Below are 21,361 nucleotides of genomic sequence, written 5' to 3' on the forward strand. Positions count from 1 at the left end.
AAAAAAAAAAAAAAATAGTTGTCCAATAATTTAGATTCAATACTCATTGATTAGATCATCGATAGGACAGCTTTTTATTATTATTTTTAAATGGTTTTCTTTAATATTATTTAGTGTAATTATGTTCCTCTTTTCTTAAAAAAAACTATTTCAATCTGTTTTATGTTCTAGTGCTTTCTGTTTTGCTCTTTTAATACCAAAAAAGTATTTCGTGCAGCTGGAAATTCATTTTTATTATCACAACTATTTAAAGCACTATTTCAATTTATTTCATTACTCTTCATACAAATCAACACATGCAAATAATATAAAAAGCTGCAAAATACAGCCTGGCAACACATGTACATAATTTCACTCACAAATTTTGAAGGCTTTAGTATATCGGTCTGAAATGAGTCTGCAACTTTATTCTTCCTAACAAACAAGGTAAACATTTTATTTTTACTTTTTTGATATGTCTCAGGCACTGATAAGTGCCTTGAGTATGACACTGTGACTTAGAAAACGTGATCTCACCCACGTGAAAATGATTTATTAATTGATCTTGTGCAACTGACTTACCCTGTCTATGCTTCCATTTACTTGCCTGCTAAATAAGAATAAATCATTTTGCCAATATTTTCTCAATAAGCTAAAGGCACTGAGACAATAATGTAGGATAATTTAACCTCCACTGAAGAAAGATATTTTATAGCCAACTGAAATTGAATTCCACGACAGTGCCAGTGTCATGAGAAAATAATTACTCACTAAAGGGTGATATTAATACATAATTAAAATGATATACCATGTAAGACCACCTACAAGGAGGACACAGTATTTTACAGTGCCTTCAATTACTTATGTTTAATGATGATAAAGGCAGATCAAATATTAAAAATACAGACCTATACCATATAGCAATGTTTTAGATAATTATGATACCATATTTTTTTGCTTTGTTTTGGTGGTTTTTGAGACAGAATCTTGCTCTGTCGTGCAGGCTGGAGTGCAGTGGTGCAATCTTGGCTTACTGCAGCCTCGACCTCCTGGGTTGAAGCAATTCTCCTGCCTCAGCCTCCCAAGTAGCTGGGACTACAGGTGCATGCCAGAAAGACACAGGTGCACGCCCGAAATACTAAAGCGGGTGAGACAGCCCCTAAAGAATCAAGGATTCCAAGGACAGAATAACTGTGCTGGGATGTGCTCATACAGCAGGCAGACATCAGTGTAAACTTGCTGTGATAGGCAAAATTTTGTCTGCTGTTTTAAAAGAGCGAGTGTCGTAGCAGTCCATTGTTACACTAAAAAAAAAGGGCATGGATCACCAGGGACTTTTTTTTTTTTTTTTTTTTTTTAGACAGAGCCTCACTTTCAGGCTGGAGTGCAGTGGCAGGATCTCGGCTCACTGCAAACTCTGCCTCCCGGGTTCAAGGGATTCTCCTGCCTCAGCTTCCCGAGTACCTGAGATTACAGCACCTGCCACCATGCCCAGCTAGTTTTTGTCTTTTTAGTAGAGACTGGGTTTCACCATGTTAGCCAGGCTGGTCTTGAACTTCTGACCTCAGGCAATCTGCCTGCCTTTGGCCTCTCAAAGTGCTGGGATTACAGGCGTGATACCATAGTTTTACTGCACTCTTTCTATATTTAGATATATTTGGCTATACAAATACCACTGTGTTACAATTGCTTGCAGTATTCAACACAGTAACATGTTGTACAGATTTGTAGCCTTGGAGCAATAGACTATACCATACAGCCCAGCTATGTAGTAGGCTATACCACTAGGTTTGTGTAAGTACACTCTCTGATGTACACACAGTGATAAAATCTCCTAAGGATACATTTTTCAGAACATATCTCCATTGTTAAGTAATACATGACTGTATTAGTAAAAAAACTACATCATACTTTTTATAATATAGGATTTTAACTTCTATTGCAACTCTGACTCTGTACCAAACTAATTTTCATCAATATTATACTTGCAGATTATAAAAATCATGATAATGTAGCATTACTATTAGAATAGTAAAGATGTGATTGATAAAATCTCACAATGTTCATTCATAAGTTAATTGAACATAGAAAAGTTCAATTGCTTTGTGTTTTACTGTTCATTCCCCAGAAGATAATTCAATGTTATGAATAAAATGTTTTCCTATTTAAAATTACCTTAATATTTATATACTTTAGTTTTTTCTTTCTTAAGACCTTCTATTCGATGTCAAATTAAATTAAAACAATTATAATATTAAAGAACTTACCTGTTTCAAAAATAGTCTGATGATTAACATATATATTAAGCCTTGAATAATGTAAACACTTCAGGTAATATAATGCAGCATAGAACAAGATCTTTCATCAGAAACTATTGTTTACATACAAACAAGTAATAATAAAGTGGGCAACACTGGTATATTTATTTATTTAATAAATATTCTGGGAATGATTTTGTGAATAAGCTGGATAAGGTCCTGCTTTAATGGAACATACATTCTCACAAGTTTGGATGCGTATATGTCTATGTGTGTGTGTATGGGATAATATTATTAGAAATTGCATAATATATGCTGCAAGCTATTTGTGTCCAATAAACAGAAAGAATACAGTAATAAACAGAGGACTTCTATGTTCTCAGTACCTACCACCACTAGTAGCTTCAGAAAGCTGAAGCAAAGCCTGTAAGAATCTTTTATTATTAACACTAAATAAAAGTGACTCAATGGCTTATTGATTTTATTTAAAATTCTCTCCTGCCTTCATGCACATGCACACACACATAGACAAGCATGCACACATAAGCAATAAAATCTCTTCACAATGCTTTTTAAAAGCAGCCAGTAACACACTACTGAACTGCCTAAAGAAAAAGACATTGATTCCAGAACTTGGTTTTCAGTAAGGGGCAATAACCCAGACAATATTCAATTTAAAAATAAGAAGATTCTAAGAATGCAGGGATTTTAAACAAACAACATATACACCAAAAGCAATAATGCAGCCAAAAATATCCACTTTAAAGCTCCTCAGACTCAAATCAATGTGGTTACCAGTTGTTAATTGAATTATTTTCTCCCAAACTAAGTCTACATTATTAGTTGCTTCCTAGGTAATAAAGGCAGAAAGGGATGTCTACAATGACGAAGCCAAAATTCTAAGCTTTCAGCTGTTAGAAATTATAAAATTTAACCTCAGAGATTTATAAAACATCAATTGCTAATATTAGCAAGATTTATAATGTGGCTAACAATGGTACAAAGAACAGAAACCAAAACAGTTACCAAAATGCCTTAATGTTAACATCCATATGTACTTTTCCACCAGTTATGATTCATTGTATTAATATGTATTGTAGATGACAAGGCCCCATTTAGAAAACCAGTTACTGTCTCACCTTCTCACATATTTGCTACTGAGGTTAAGTTTTCAACACAGGAAAGCAGTGAAATACAACCACTTAGCAAAATAAAGTTATAATTAAACACTAGAGTTAAATCTTTGGGCAAAAAATTTGCTTTATTATTAATCCTATGATTAATCCTGTGATTCCATTTCTTCAGGTCTTGAGGTCAAGACTACTTGTGATTTCCCAAACTTTTTGAGTCAACTGCTTTTGCCTCTTTTTTTGTGGCAGGATTAGAAATACATTTAGTCTGTTTCTGAGCACTACTTTTGAGAAATGTCACCCAAGGTATGTTTCCACAGCAGTTCTAAGGTGAAGACAGCAGCATCCTTTATTGACTAGTAGCAAATTTTATTTCAGCAGACAGGTGATGCAGAGAGTTGTTTTGTTTATTTCAGGAGATTGATAAAACTGGAAATAGCATTTGTGGAGTTTCTACTATAGGTCATGTGTCTTTATCAAGGGATGAGTGCTTGGGACAGCAACATTTAAACTTAAAACTTGTTAAAACATTAGCAATTATCCAGGATATACTATTTAGTGAAAAAAAATCAAAATGCAGAATAGTATGCATAACATTTGTACAATTCCATTTGTATTAAAAAACAATAAAAGACATTGCTCATATATGAATTAACTATTATAACATATAAGATTGACAACCTTCAAGAGAGATAAATTGTAAAGCTAGAACAGGGGATGGTGAGGTTTCCAATGTTTACCCTTTCGTAAGTTTTAAAATATGAAAAAAGAAGGCGTACAATCTCTTCGAAAATGGGCCTTTTCTTTCTCAATGCCCCTTTCTTTATAACTCACATTATTTTGTTCCAATTTTCAAAATATTATGTCGCTTCAAAGCCAAATGGGATAATTGTCCTGTGCCTTAAGATTCTCAGATGAAGGACTTTGTGTTATGGCAGACGCTCTTTAATAATTGAAAACTTACTTATAAATACAATCTGATTCAGATCAGACTGACTTCTTTGATTCTTACTTGCTAGAGATGTACCACCATTCTGTTGGCCTCACCTGTAAGGACAGGCTGCCATCTTGCCTTTCTCCATCTTATTCAAACCACCATCTAACATTACTCAAATCCAGTGGTTACTAACCCTAAATTTACAGTAGAACTTCTTGGGATGATTTTGAGTGAAACCAATGTCTGGTCACACTTCCAGAGATTCTGATTCAATTGGCCTTGATTTGGGCTGAGCACTGTTGTGTTTTAGTTATTCTAATCTGCAGCCAGGATTTAGAACTGATACACGGTCCTTCGATAGACATTATCTCAGACAAGGCTATTTTTCAATACCAACCTGCCTGGTTGCCCTAATGGATGAGCCTAGAATGTAACACTAGCTGTTTCTAATTTTCTCCATTTGTTATAAATAAATGAGCTAAATCCAAGTGTTAACAAGTGAATATAATGATAATTGAAATCTGATTATGACCACATACAGAGGAAATTACTGGGGACAAATGCTTCATTGTCCTTAATTATTTATGCCTTGCCCTATAAACCAGACTCTAGACTGGACATAAATGTCATGATTTATAGGACATAGCACCCTGAGTACAACTGACCTTTCTCCAAAGATGGAAGGATTAGCTCTGATCCAGAAGCTCTTTCTGTGTTACCCAGAGACCTTTAAAGAGTATCACCCTCATCCAGTGTTTTCGTTGGTTGTATCACTACTTGAGAAGATTATATGTTAATTTCATAGATACAGAGTTCCTGACCCGAACTTCAGAGGAGTTCATGGATATTCTGAAATTAAATTAAGATATGTACATATGTTCATTTTCCTACAGAAGAGGAGTCAATAGCTTCTATGGGATTCTAATAGGGGTCTATAAACAAAAATTGCCGAAGTATATGAAAACCTCTTAAAACACAAAATGCTCCTCAAAGATTTTCTACTGGTCTCAGAAACAGCTTGGAGGAAGCAAGACTGCAGATTGTCATGTAGAGACCATAACATCCCTTCATTTTCTGTTCCATAAGAGAGTTAAATTGCCAAGACTACCCTTTTAATGCACTTCTATTAAAGAGCTATAAATATTCTCAAAGAACCAACAATTTATTGGTCAATCTGAGGTCCCCAACCAACCTGCCTACTTTCCCCACTCCCCATTACTTTAATCATAGGGAATCACCATTTTTGTAAGTCAAAGCAGTCAAGTATCAGCAATGTCACATGGTTCAGATTAATACTTTCTATCAGTTTGCTATTTTGACAATCCCTCTTCACTATCTCCTTGTGGTAGGTCCCACATAGTTGCAATTCCTCAGGCTTGAGTCATTTCCTTTCTTCAATTAAGGATACAACTCTGTGTCCAGGCCTGAGAAGGTGAGATTTCTCCTCCATGGCTAAAGCTCCAAGACACAAATATCTATAAATCTATTATTTTTGAAGATATATATGTGCTAAGGTCTGAAACATGCCTCCCAAAATTCATGTGTTGAAAATTGAATCCCCAGTGCAACAGTGTTGGAAGGTGGGGCCTTTTGGAAGATGTTTAGGTTGGGAGGGCTCTGCTCTCATGAATGGACAAATGGTACTAAAACAAAAGGGTTTGTGGGAGTGGGTTTGTTCTCTTTTGTCCTTCTGCTCTTCTGCCATGTGAAGATACACTGGTCCCCCTCTCTGGAGGACACAGAAACAAGGCACCATCTTGGAACAAGACACAGAACCTTCCAGCACCTTGATCTTGAATGTCACAGCCTACACAACTGTGAGAAATAAATTTCTGTTCTATATAAATTACCCCGTCTGTTGTATTGTTACAGCAGCATAAAACAAACTAGGGCAGGGTGTGTATCCTAAATGGTCTAGATCTATCCTTTTGGTTTGGTTCTTCTCTTGTCTTTTCCTAGCTGTGAGAGTTGACAATCTGGGGTCTTATAATGAAGCCAACCCCCAATGAATAAGCCATTGTTTATATCTAGCAGATAAGAGTCTATCCCCTTAAAAAAAAAGTTTACCTTTGGAAGCATTAATGTCAAGTAAATGAAGCAGAGAACTGAAACTGCTAATTCTGCAGATGCAGTGCTGAGCAAATTAGGGACTCTGACATATTTAACATTCTCAGTAGTCACAGAGAGCGTTTACCCCTAGTACAGCTCATAGCTCATTGCTTCTAGCAGGACTGTTTTCATCTCTGAGTTATTTCATGCTGATGCGCAGTCACTCTGCTATCCTGTACTAGAGGGACAAATTAAGGTTTTTCTTATTCACTGTGATTAATGAGACTTTGCTGTAAGCAGAGAAATTAAATGGGTTCTTGCTTAATCACACTACCAGACTTCTGTCCAGGAAGTGAAGTGTGGCTATTCCATATGCATACTACAATTCAAACTGAGGTTGCACAAAACCTGGTCCCTCCATAACATCCAATTCTTTGCCCAAAACAACCTTCAAACATGCTCAGATTTCTCCATGTCAAAAGTGAAACAACAAACTTTCTCATGAAATTGCCCTCATAAAAGGGGCTAATGACACCCTGATCACCAAAGTGCTCTTCATTTATCTTATTAGTCTTTTCTCTGTAGCACTTGGCACTGTTGATCCTTATCCTCTGAAAAACCTTCTCATCACCCTTCTTTAGTACACTTTGCTTTTCTGATTCTCCTGTTGGCTCCAATTTCTAACGCTCAATTTATATAGTTTCTCTTCCTCAGCCTCAAGAATTTCCTCAGCTTCTGTTCTCAATCTTCACCTGAGTAACTTGATCAAATGTTACTTTGCAATGTCATATGAACATCTGAGTACAACCTTCAAACTCAGTGTTATCAAAACAAAAAGTATTGCTTCCCTCTCCACCAGTTGTTCCTCCTACTGTGGTACTTCAGTTGATAACTGCCATTATACTGGTTGTCCTAGCTGAAGACATCAGAGCTATTTTCAGCTCCCTTTTCATCTCTTACAACAGCCACCTGACACCCTAACCTCCTCCTTAATGTTCTGATCACTGATATTCTAGTCCTGGCCATGTATCTTGGACTATACAACAGTCCAAGTCCAGTTGGACTTCCCGATTGTCCCTCTCTGGATTATGGCAAGGGAATCCTGCTTTTGAATCCAGGCAAGCTTGTTTCAAATCCCAGCTCCAGCCCCATTGTGTCACTGGCAAATTTATTTGCTGTCTCTGTTCTTAGTTTCTACAGCTGTAAATGGGGTACTTAAAATATCTACATCATGGGTTTGTACTTATAATTACAACAAAATGTATAAAAAGTGCTTAGAAGAGTTCTGATCACTCAACAATCAATAATAGTTATTATTAATTGTTATTGTCTCATTCACAAAGTTCTCCCTATCTACTAGTTGCAAACATCCCTTAAAAACCTAGTGCAGATTTTTGAGCCAGCATGCAAGAGTTAAATGTAGAGTATTTATCATAGGTGATGACACCATGTAGTTTACAAAGAAATTGTCATCTTCTACACAGTGTAAGAGTTTGCTATTTAGGTGTGTCTTGATTTGTTTGCTTTCTGTACTTTATATTAATCTTTTTTTTTTTTTTTTTTTTTTTTTTTGAGACGGAGTCTCTCTCTGTCACCAGGCTGCGGTGCAGTAGCGCAATCTCAGCTCACTGCGAACTCCACCTCCCAGGTTCACGCCATTCTCCTGCCTCAGCCTCCTGAGTAGCTGGGACTGCAGGTGCCCGCCACCATGCCTGGCTAATTTTTTTTGTATTTTTAGTAGAGACGGGGTTTCACTGTGTTAGCCAGGATGGTCTCTATCTCCTGACCTCGTGATCCGCCCGCCTCAGCCTCTGAAAGTGCTGGGATTACAGGCATGAGCCACTGTGCCCAGCCTCTGTACTTCATATTAATCTTTATTCCTTGAATATATATTGTCAGAGCCTTTGGTGGAAGGCCATATCTGATATTTACCTGCTTCCCCATCACCTTCTAGCATGATTTGGAGCTGACAATAGACATTAATAAATATTGTTGATGGAGCTATGACAATAACTGAGCTTGCTAGCTCCAACTTAAAACATAGACATACATAAAGAGAAAAATAAACTCAAAAATAAATATTTTTTAACAACTAATCACAGGAGAAATCTAAAGGATGCTAGCATCAGCTTTATAATCTTTTCCAATTGGGAAGATCAAATAATATAGCCGAATCAGAGTAATAGCTGAGTCATCATTTTTCTCATTCTATATACACAGAAGGCAGATTGCTATATACTAGATTTTTTTAAATGTTATTTCCCATTACATGAAGGGGAGAAAAGGACTATGATGTGTCCAATTGAATATACTAGTTAGCAGAATCATGGCTACTTGTTTTAAAAGGAAATAGCACATTTCTGTCTTTAAAAGAAGCAAATCCCTGTCCTTGAAAAAGGAATAAACAAATTAGAGAAAAATGGTTAATATAAACAAAAATACAAAATTCTTGCAAAGTGAAGATAACTACACACATGTAGGTAAAATTACACTGTGAAAATGAAGCCTGGGAGGAGTTAGGTATTCAGAAGGTGTACATGTGGAAAATACAGTATAGGATGACTTAGTGGAGATTACAGATACAGGGAAACACAGAAGTAATTGAAATGTTCATTAAAGATACTTTGGGGATAATTTAGTAAGAGTATTAAATGCAAAAACTAACTTGCGAGTAGTTCCTACCCTCAATATGTTCAAATATGGGACTTGCATATTTGGAAATGGCTGAAAGTTTTAGTCCACACATATAAAGTGATAATGATTACTCTTATTTACACATGTATAAAATGTACAATCACGTGTTGCTTGATGATGAGAATACGTTCTGACATATGTATCTTTAGGTGATCTTAGCATTGTGAAAACCTCACGGAGTGTATTTATACAAACCTAGATGGTGAAGCCTCCACACACTGAGGCTACGTGGTATCGCCTCTTACTCCAAGGCTGCATATCTGTACAGCGTGTTACTGTACTGAATACTGTAGACAATTGTATCACAATGGTAAGCGATTATGTACCTAAACATGTTTAAGCATAGAAAAATAACTGTAAAAATATGGTATAAAAGATAAAAAACGCTACACCTAAATAGGGCACTTACTAGAAATGGAGCTTATAGAACTAGGAGTTGCTTTGTGTGAGTCAGTGAGTGAGTGGTGAATGAATATTAAGGTGTAGGACATTCTTGTACACTACTACATATCGTATAAACACTGCACACTTAAGCTACACTAAATTTCTAAAGAAGTATTTTTATTTCTCCAATAATAAATTAAGCTTAGCTTACTGTAACTATTTTACTTTATAAATGTTTTAGTTTTTTAAATTTTTGACTTGTAATAAGACAGCTTAAAAGACAAACACATTGTACAGCTGAACAAAATTTTCTTTGTTTACATGTTCATTCTGTAAGTTTTTTCCATTTTAAAAATTTCGATTTTTAAAAAAACTTTGATCTTTTTTGTTTAAAAACTAAGACACAAACATACACATTAGCCTAGGCCTACACAGGATCAGGATTATCAGTATCACTGTCTTCTGTCTCCACAATTTGTCTCACTGGAAGCTCTACAGGGGCAAGCATGGAGCTGTCATGTCCTATGACAATAATGACTTCTTCTGGAATACCACCTGAAGGATCTGTCTGAGACTGTTTTAGAGTTAACCTTTTTTAATATGTAGGAGTACGCTCTAAAATAAAGATAAAAGGTATAGTATAGTAAATATACAAACCAGCCACAGTCATTTGTTATCATTATCAAGTATTAATGTGCTGCACATAATTGCATGTGCTATACTTTTACGCCATTGGCAGCACAGTAGGTTTGTTTATACCAGCATCACAAACGTGAGAAATGCAATGTGCGACAACATTATGATGATAGGAAATTTCCAGCTCCATTATAATCTTATGGGACCACAATGTACATGTGATCTATCATTGACCAAAACATTTTCATGTAACACATGACTGGACATTATAAAAAATAATATTTTTGAAATGTTTGAACTACTTTCAACTACACTATCCCATTTGATTCCTGAACAAATATAAAGACTACAGAGTTCATTTCTACACCAATCATTCTATAAAGAAAGGTTAGTGGCAGCAGCAGTGGCCCATCTGGAGTGGTTACTGTGGAGACAAGTTTCCAAGCTGGTGGGATAGGATCCCAGCCCTCCGGGCTGCAGCTGCAGCCACCCAGCCATCCCTGTGCTCTCAGAGGCCCAGGAAGCCCCCGTCCCCACACAGGCTCAGAAGTGCCTGCTCCTGCTGCATGGCCTCTCCCTGCTCCTAGTGCCTGCTCTGATTTCATATCAAAGTTGTGGCCCTGTCCAGGTGATGTCACAACACAGCCGAGTATGTACACACTCAGGGCACTGCAAACATGCCAGCCCCCTGCCTCCTTGGCCCCCTCTGAACTTTGGGTGTCAACGAGCACAGGAGGGGGACCAAAGGGGGCTGATGATGGTTCAGCGCAGGCCTGCAGGTACCCCTCAGCATGGACAGCCAGGGTGCCATGGACGACATGTTAATGACAGCAGGAGGTAGACAGGCTTCTGGGTGGAAAGGGGTGGGTCCCCAGTGAAGCCCCACCTTCAAGGCAGGGACAACCTGAAACCTGAGGGCAGGGCTGTTAGTTCTGGGTGGGGTCCCAGGCCCAGAGTGAGAACTTATGGTGCTTTTTCCAGGCCGTCTGTGGCTGCTAATAGGCCAATCAGCATGCACTTTCTCCCTTCCGAAGCCCATAAAAACCCCAGACTCAGCCAGACTCAGAGAGTTGAGGGACAGCTTGCCTGCAGATAAGAGTTATCCATTCCAGAGGGCTGCAGACTCAATGGGATGACTTGCCTGCCAATAGGAACTACCCACTCTGGGTCTCCTCTCAGCTGCAAGCTGCACAGATAAAGGGATGACCTGCCTCCAGACAGGAGCTACCCTCTCCAGGTCTCCTCTTGCCTGTGGACAGGACCTACCCACTTTGTGTCTCCAGACCTGTACTGTTGCTCAATTAAAGCACCTCTTTGCCTTGCTCACCCTCCAGTTGTCTGCATACTCATGGATCCTTGACATGGGACAAGAACTCAGGATCCACCAAATGGCTGAACTGAAAGAGCTATAGCACAAACAGGGCTGAAACATGGCCCCTGTCCCTGCTTGTCATGTTATGGGTGACAAGAAGGAGAGAAGAGCTGTGGCCCTTTGAGCAGCCCAGACCTTGGGACTCCCCAAGCCAGGGCTGTGACAAACTTTTTGGGGCTCTGCAGTTCCTGGCGTCTCCAAGCTTCCACGTGCCAACATGTTTCCCTCGTCCAGACACAGGTCTGTAGTGGCTCCTGGAGCTGCCCAACCAGCATTAACAACCAGTGTGCCTGGCTGTGTGCAATGACTGGACCCCAGGCTTGCATGCTCACACACCCCTTGCCACTTTGGTCCTGGCTTGCCCTTGCCAGGCATGGGATCCAGGCCAGTAGGACAAGCTGAGCTCAGCTTGCCAGGACAAGTGGGCAGAGTGAGCCCAGCAGGCTCAAGTAAAACTCAGACAAAGCATCACCAGCTGCAGAGGCTTCTGGCTGGAAAAGCAACACCCCAAGGGTCCTGTGACATTAGGGTTATCTAAACTCTCCATTCTGTCTATGAATTTAAGAAAAGAGCATTCCATAAGAGATTATCAAGCTGAATACTACAAAGTTTTCAAACATTTATGCAAAGTTGAAAAACCAGTAATGATAATGCCCATCAAAAAAATAGAAGTGGAACATTAAAATGCTTGGTAATGGTGAGCCAGGAAATTCTCTGTGTTATTTACTGATTAAAGCCTTTGAGTTCACTTTTATTTAACTCACAAGTCCTATGCTTAAAAGATAGATCTGCAAGGGGAGAGACCACCGAGTTTTCTTCTACATCTTCTGCTCATTCTTTAAAATCCCTGTGTGCTGATTTTTTTTTTTCCTTGGTGCTAAGAGGAGAATTAATGGGCTTCAAAGGGAGCTGCCTGTAGTGCTCTGATTTGAATTCTTCAATGTTATGAGGACAAACAGACTTTGAAAGAAGAAATGTGGAGCAATATTCAAGCATTTAAGTGACTGGATTACAGGAGAATTTATGTTTGGTGTTTATATGTTAGAATCCTATTCCGGGAAATAATACATTTGTATTTTTGAATAATAACTATAGCTTATAATATCCAGAACTGATTATACTATTATATCCTGGGAATTATTCTAAATATTTTTTCACGGATTAACGAATTGAATGCCATAGGTATTATTACTACTGATAATTATAGTTGAGAAAACTACGGCAGAAAGCAGTAAAGCAGCTTATTTGAGGCCAATTAATAAACAGAAGTGTCAGAATCATACCATGGCAGCCTTAACTAGTATGCTTCCTGTCGAACACTGAAAGTGTTCACTAATTTAAAGTGAAAGTTTTCTTCAGTAAATATATTTGAAGAATCAGCATTCCCTAACTATGAAAAGAAATTGGAATAAATTCCAGAGTTAAAAAATAAAATAAGTTACCAAATAAAATATTTATTCAAGAAAACCAACTAAAGTGAAGAAGATTCACAAGAGTGAAAATTGAGAGAGTATGTGTCAACCCTCTCATTTTAATGATTAAAAAAGGAACTACCAAAGAGGTTTAATTAATTTGCTTAAGTCATATAGGTACATACAGGCAGAGCAAGATAACCACACATATGTTAGTATTTCTAGTCCAGTGACCATACTCCTGTACCATCATTCAGAATTTTAAATCCTCAACTTTCTCTAATTCAATTTATTGCTTGAGAAGGCAGAGTATGGCATATACCTTCAAAGTTAACTGTTGAATTATTAACAAATGGCCATCTGCCCTCACTAATCTATTGAACATACTGAAGAATTTATTGAAAAGGTTTGTTGCTGTGATGTATACCATATGTGAAATACAAACAAATGTAAAATGAGAGCAAACTTATATCCCTTGACTGGAAAAAAAGACAGTTATTACATAAAAATGACAACTGCTATATCAAGACCAATTATACCAACCAGTTTATGGCTTACTCTCAAGCCAGATTTCAGGAGAAACAGTAACTAACATTCCATTTTAGACCTATGTAATACTCTAGCCAAGGAACAGTAATCTCATTTCTTGCTTAACCACACCACTGTCATTGTGGAAGCCTGGGCTTACTGTATCATGAAATTGAAATATGTGTACAACACACACTTTTGCACATTGGTACACAGCAAAGATAAGGAGAAAGGCAGGACACGGAAAGATTTATTTGCCTTAGTGAAATAGTGTTGGATTTTGATTCTGCAGATGATAGTCTGGTAAAGGGAAGAAATACTAGAGAGAAGAGAGGGGCAAGGGAGCATATCTCTGTATAATCACTATTTACCATCACACACACGTGCATGTGCATACACACTAGGCTGTTAGCTAAATTTGTTTATACATTGCATTCCTATGTGAAAAGATTGCTTATGTTTTATTCCTTCTCTTTGGCAAAACCATCCTACCAAATATCTGTTCTTGTTCATACATGGTTAGGGTTAGATCGATTGGAATCAGTGCTCTATTAATGAAGTAGATTTCTAAAGAAGTACCATTCAATTTTTTCCTTTCAAAAGTAAAGACTAAATTATTCAGAATTGGTTTCCATATTTTAACTGGTCAATCCAATTTTCCTTCAAGAATTGCATACTTTAAACATCTCATACTGCACTGACTGAGCTGGCCAGGTGCTCTGTATTTAAATATGTCCAATTCCATTGATAAAAGTAAATCTCTGTCTATAAAACATATAACCTGACTTATATAAGTTGCTCATGCAGTCCTGTTGTAAAAAAAAGAAAATTTAAATTACTCTTACTCATTGATAGAAAAAATCTTTACGTATAAATCAAGTTTTCTTTCTGATATTGTCATTCAGGCATTTATTTAACAAATATGTATTAAATACTGAATATGTGTCATTAAGGCAAGGAGCTGAAAATTGATGGTGGACACAACTCAGATGACTCCTTCCTTAGTAGAGTTAGAGGAAAGAAGGGCAAACAAACACATCAAAGGAGCCTAAAGACTAATATGAATCTGCAACTTTTATACAAACCACCAAGGGAAAAGGCAATGTGCTAAAAGACCATAATAAAGGGATTTGACCTAATCAGGGAGGTCAAGGAGGGCTTCCCTGAGGAAGTGACACCAGCTGAAATCTAACAGACAAGTAGCATATATTTCAGGCAATGTTCCTGGGACAGGAATGAGCATAAGAATAACTGCAGGGAAACAGGAGCATGTGGCACATTAGACAGGAGCATGTTGTACCTTAGAAGGAAAGAGAATGATTAGGATGGAGCAAATGGCCAACACTTTCAAATGCTGAGAAGTCAAGTACAGTAAAGACTGAAAATGCCCATTGACTTTGGAAAAGTAGAGATGACTGGGGATGTTAGGAAAAGCTGTAGCTATGGAATGATGGTGACAGCAATTGGAGAAGATTGCAGAGTAAATTCCATTTCTTAATCAGGAACTTACTCTGCAATCTTCTCCAATTGCTGTTGAAGCTATTGAGTGTAGACAAGGCCTTAAAGAGAGAATGTTGTAGCTGTCAGGAGATAAGGGATTAGAGATTTTTGTTGTTGTTTGTTTTAATGAGGTAGTTTTATGAATTTGTTTGAAAATGTGGTAATTATCAGGAAAATAAGTAGATTTACATGCAGTTGTAAGAAATAATACAGAGATATACCGTGTACCCTTTACCCAGTTTTCCCCAGGTGTAAAAACTGCAAAACTACAATCTGTTATCACAATCAGAATATTGATACAGTCAAGATACAAACCAGTTCATCTCTACAAGCATCCTTCATGATGCCCTTTATGGCCATATGTGGCCATTGCTGATTTATAGAGACACAATGAATATTTGTATGTTAATCTTGTATCCTGAGACTGGGTTGAACTCACTTATTAGTTATGGGATTTGTATGTGTGTGTATTCTGTAATAGTCTATGCAAATAATCATGCCATCTGCAAATAAAGACAATTTTATTTCTTCCCTTCTGGTGTGTATGCCTTTTCTTCCTCTATATTTCTGTTTATTTTCATTTATTTATTTATTTATTTTTTGAGAGGGAGTCTTGCTCTGTTGCCTAGGCTGGAGTGCAGTGTTGCGATCTTGGCTCACTGCAACTTCCACCTCCTGGGTTCAAGCAATTCTCCTGCCTCAGCCTCCCGAGTAGCTGGGACTACAGGTGCACACCACCACACCTGGCTAATTTTTGTATTTTTAGTAGAGATGGGGTTTCACCATATTGGTCAGGCTGACCTTGAACTCCTGACCTCATGATCCGCCCGCCTCGACCTCCCAAAGTGCTGGGATTACAGGCTTGAGCCACCGCGCCCAGCTTCTCTATACTTCTTTATTAAATGAGCTAGAACTTCCACAGATATGTTGAATAGACGGTGAGAGTGGAAATTCTTGCCTTGTTTCTGAACAACAGAGGAGAAACAATCAGGCTTTTATGATTAGGTATGATATTAGCAGCAGGTTTTTTCATGGGTGATCTTTTATCAGGTTGAGGAAGTTCCTTTCAATTACTAGTTTTCTGGTAGCTCTTCATTATGAATGAATGTTGAATTTATTAAACAACTTTTTCTACATCAATTAATATGATTATATAATTTTTCTTTAGCCTATTAATATGGTAGATTACCTTGATTAATTTTCAGATATTGAAGCAGCCTTGTACTTCTGGAATAAATTCCACTTGGTCACAGTGTATAATTCCTTTTATATATTGTTGAATTGTTGAATTCAAAATATTTGCTAATATTTTGTCAAGAATTCTTGCATCTATATGTTTATGAAGGACATTCATTTGTAGTATTTTTTTTGTCTTTGACTTGTTATTAGGGCAACACAAGCTTCATTAAATGATTAGGAGACTGTTCCCTCCTCTTCTGTTTTCTGAAAGAGATTGTACAGAAATGGTGTTGATTCTCCTTTAAACCTTGGTAGATGGCACACGGGATACAGAAATACCAAACAGCCCCCTGCCTCCTCTTCTATTTTAAACATTGGTAGAATTTTCCAGTAAAACCATCTGTGTCTGGAGATTTCTTGTTGGGAGTCTATTTAATTACATACTGGATTTTCTTAATAGTACTAAGGCTATTCTAGTAATTTATTTCTCATTTGGTGAGTTTATGGTTTTTGAGGAATTAGTCCATCTCATCTTCATCTAAGTTGTCAAATTTCTGTGTGTTGAATTTCTCATAGTATTCCCTTATTATACTTTTGATGTCTGCAGGGTCTTTGGTGATATCTCCTGTTTCACGTATGGTACTGGTAATTTGTGTCTTCTGTCTCTTTTCTTTGCCAGGCTTGTAGAGGTTTGTCCATTTTATTTATCCTTTCAAAGAAATAGTTCTTTTTTCATTAATTTTCTATGTTTTTATGTTTTCAATGTTATTGATTCCTGATTTTACCTTTATTATTCCTTCCTGGTTTTAGGTATATTTTGTTCCTCTTTTCCTAGGATCTTTAGATAGGAGCTTATATTCTTGATTTGAGAGTTTTCCTCTTTTCTAGTATATCCATTTAGTGCTATAAATTTCCCTCCCAGAACTGCTTTAGTTGTGTCCTCCAAAATTTTATATGATGTACTTTCTTGTAAATCAGTTTGAGATATATACACCCAGAGACGTATGTGTGTGTCTGTGTGTGTGTGTGTGTGTGTGTGTGTATGTTTTCCTGGATATTTCCTATTTGACCTATGGATTATTTATTTAGAAGTATATTGATTAGATTCCGATTGTTTGGGGATTTTCCTGTTAACTCTTTTTAATTTTTAGTTTGAAAATACTGTGGTCTTAAAATAGACTTTGCATGACTTCAAATATTGTTAAATTAGTTGAAGTTTGTTTTGTGGCCCAGGTTTTGATTTATCTTGGTGATTATAAAAGAATGTGTATCCTGCTGCTGTCGAGAATAGTGTTCTATGAATGTCAATTAAATATTGTTGGTTGATGATGTCAAGTTTTTCTACATCTTCATGGATTTTCTGTCTGTTGTTGTATCAATATGAAGAGAGGAGTGTATCTAATGATAACCTGAAATATGTAATTGGAATGTATAGGCACACATCATATCAGAAGCCAAAATGTAGTATGGACATCAGTCAACATGACATATTTGTGCACAAGATGAACGTCAGCCTTGAATACATGTCAAGAGGCATGGAAAAAAGAGGACACTTTTGATAAGTACTAAATAAGTAGATTCAACAAACTGTAATGACCAGTAGAGTGTGAGATGCAAGGAAAATGAACTTAGGAATCACTTGCAGGTTCTCAGTTTGCATTACTGCATGACTGGAGGTAACATTAACAGAAACACAGAGTGCACTGAAGGAAATATGGTTTGCAGGGTGGGGTGGAGATACAGAACTCAATTCATGTCATCTTGAGCATAAGATGTGTACAGACTATTCAGAGATGTCTAACAATAGGCTAGTACTCAGCAGGAAAGGCAGATATGAAAAGGGGATTTAGAAACCATGATTTAATTAATGATCCTCAAATGTAAACTGCTTGGAGATTATCCAGGAAAAGTAAGCAGAGTAAGAAAATAGAGCAAAGACTATGATCCTGCTAAACTCAAATGTTAAGGATCAAAGTGAAAGAAACAAAGAGAAAAAAAGAAGAACAAGCTGTCAGGATGGAAAGAAGAAAATTAGGAGTAGAGTATAATTTAGCTCCATGAGTATTTATTAATTGTGTAGTGTGTGCTATGCACTGTGCTGTGAAACTGGCTTTTATCCTCATCTAGATGATACCCTCTTCTAGATGTAAACATATCATTTCAGTACAGCGTGGCCAGCTCAGTGACAGACATATGCTCGAAAGCAACAGGACCACAAAAAGGGGCACTGCACACAGTCCAAGAACGTGAGAGGAAACTTTCAAGAAATGATAACATCTAAGCAGAGTCCACAAGGAGAGTAGGAGTTAACCAAGAAAGGAAAGACAGGAGGAAAGTCATGCCAGAAAAAAGAAACAACATGAACATTAGCAAAGGAGCCTGGAGCTCAAGAGAGAGGAAAGGATCACCTAAAGGAATGGTCAGCAGGGCTGAACTCTTGTAAGAGAAAAAATAAAATCAGATTAAAGAAGGCCCTTTGACTTTGTCACTTATGAAGTCACTGGTGACCCCTGCTGCGGTAGCTTCTCTATGAAATGATGTGAACATAAATCAGACTACAGTGAGATGAGGAATGACTGAAACAATATGAGGTTCGGGAATATGGGCAGGATATTTTTTCAAGGAACTTAGTGGAGAAGAAAATAAAGATGGCATAGTTGAAGCAGGCAAAGGTCTAAAAGACTTGGTTTTGTAATCAGAGAAATTTAAAGACATTTATAAGTTGTAGAAAACAAGCCAGAGTGCAGAGAAAAGGTTTTAAATTGTAGCTTACTTCAGTCAATTATACACACAACAAATATTTATAGAGCATCTGCATTCTTCTTGAGCAAATCATTCCAACATAGAAACAAACAACCCTCCATCACAGTGTTAATATCATGTTTTAAATAAACTTGAGAAACAATAAAAGCCCATGGTAAATAGCACAAAATATGTATGTATCTCAATTCTAAAGCAGCTTAATACTTCTAACCATAAATATCTTAGCATCTTTGGCTCTGTCGTATTTATGTAAGCAATGCCACAATTCAATATAACTATTCAGTGTAGAGGTTTACTTTGTTTACTTCAAGAGAAATAATTTTTTTAATTAAAAACATTATATTGCAAAGACAATGGTATGAAATGATTTGTCAAGATTATTTTGTTTTAATTATTACAAGTACCAAAATGCACATTCAGTATGCAAGATATAAAAGCACTATACAAAAGATGCAGAATAGTATATGAATTCCCAACTGCATATCAAGTCTGCAAGATATAAAAGCATGATACAAAAGTGGAGAGTAGTATATGATGGTTTAATACTTGTGTCAAAGTCTACCTTAATATTTTTTAGCATTCAGAGACAGAAAACCAGCCAGTTAAACATGAAAGAACACAAATAGTCTTTAAATGATGATGAGGCCTGGAGTATTCCAGAAAGATTGAAAATGGCCTCTCATGTTTTCAAATTCATTGACTTGCAGAAATTTAAGAGTGCAAATTAACTTGAAATCATTTAATACTATTCTCCACACCCCACATATAAAATTCCCTTTGCTTCACAATCCTTGTCTGGTATTGACAGAACACTTATGTGAGAGAGAGCCTTATATTTGAGAAGTTGTCCATTTGTTCTACTGCCTTTAAATTTGCTCTACAGCATTTAAATTTGTCTCTGATTATTCCCAAAATATAACCCTCTATAACTCTGCATTCAAGACTACATAATTTGTATGTAGCAACATTTTAAACACCAAAATATACTTATAATATGTGCACTTTAAGCGTATTATTTGTCAGACTAGCCATTCCCAATTTCTTCACCCTTTTTTTTTTTTTTTTTTTTGAGATGGAGTCTCACTCTGTCGCCCAGGCTGGAGTGCAGTAGCACGATCTCAGCTCACTCCAACCTCTGCCTCCAAGGCTCAAGTGATTCTTCTGCCTCAGCCTCCTTAGTAGCTGGGATTACAAGCATGCACCACTAGGTCCGGCTATTTTTTGCATTTTTAGTAGAGACAGGGTTTCACCATGTTTGGCAGGCTGGTCTCGAACTCCTGACCTCAAGTGATCCACCTGCCTCGGCCTCCCAAAATGCTGGGATTATAGGCGTAAGCCAACACGCCCAGCCCACCTCTTTCTTGTATACATTATTTCCATGCAACTCCCTTTTTTCAGATGCTTTCTAGTAATTTAGTGATTTTTTTTTATCATCTCAGTTAAACTGAATACAAATCTTCAAATGTGGAAGAGTAAAGTAAGATTCTATCATTGCACATGGTGAGTATTTTTTAAAAACAGTCCTACCAACAGCTTATGTTTAAGTTATGGATGTTATAATACCCAGAGATTTGGCTACATAAACTACAACTAACCCAAGTTTTCCCTATTTCATTTCTGTATTTTTTAATTTAAATATAGAACTGTAAGGATTTATGTATTTTTCCATCTTGTTAAATTTGTCCCAAAAGTCCAAGGCCATTTTGAACGATAATTTAGCAAACTACCATATTAGTTATCCCTCCAAGACTTTGATCTTTTACAGGTCTGATAGGTATGTTTTCTAAGTCTTTATACAAGACATTGATAAAGTTAAATGGAATAGGCATATGAAGGAAATTTCCTATATGCAAAGAAATCTTATTCCTAGGTGACACTGATATATTCGTCGAATTTTTAAACAGTTATTTATTCATCTATAAATCTGGTCAGTCTATATTCCCATGCCTTATACACAGAGCTTTATTAGAAACCAAGGAAAGTATTTATTTAAAATTGAGACAACATGACTTTTGAAATCCATTAATCCTATGAAAATAAAAAAGGTGAATCTACATTGCTTGCTTTATGATAACTATTTTCTAGGACTCTAAAATCAGTATCAGTTTGCCAATAATTTCTATAAATCTGTTAGGGATAGATATAAAGCTTGTTTTTGTATGTTCTTCAGAATTTAATTCTGACTGTTCAACAAAATTTAAATAACTGGCTAATATTTCCTACATATCCTTTTCCCTTTTGAAATTATATTTTTAACTGGAAGAAGATATAATAATGTCCCCTGGCCCCACCCCAATTTTTCTGATCCTACTCAGGACTGCTTCATGAAAAGTTTTAATAAAATAAATATCATTTATATGTGGTATTAATTTTACTTTATTACCTCATATAAAACTGTTGTGTTCCCATGGAGAAGAGGTCCATAGCAGATATAGGAATGTCCAACAACCCAGCCTAAGTCAGAAGCTGCCCACCACACCTAAAAAATAAGATAATAAAATGCATGTATTTTATTCAGAGAATGTCATGTAATGTAAATT

The 21,361-nt window shown here is 36.7% G+C and overlaps 1 protein-coding gene across 1 annotated transcript in view; it reads right to left on the reverse strand.

The window, feature by feature from the left end:
- Positions 1–21,361, reverse strand: part of ACSS3 (acyl-CoA synthetase short chain family member 3) — a 165,512-nt gene that overhangs the window by 68,317 nt on the left and 75,834 nt on the right. The window contains exon 7 of the mRNA XM_003259596.4: positions 21,205–21,300. Within this exon, the coding sequence (XP_003259644.1) occupies positions 21,205–21,300 (96 nt within the window). The remainder of the gene's footprint in view (positions 1–21,204; positions 21,301–21,361) is intronic.

Source organism: Nomascus leucogenys, chromosome 10 (genome assembly GCF_006542625.1).
Source record: "Nomascus leucogenys isolate Asia chromosome 10, Asia_NLE_v1, whole genome shotgun sequence".
Classification (NCBI taxonomy): domain Eukaryota; kingdom Metazoa; phylum Chordata; class Mammalia; order Primates; family Hylobatidae; genus Nomascus; species Nomascus leucogenys.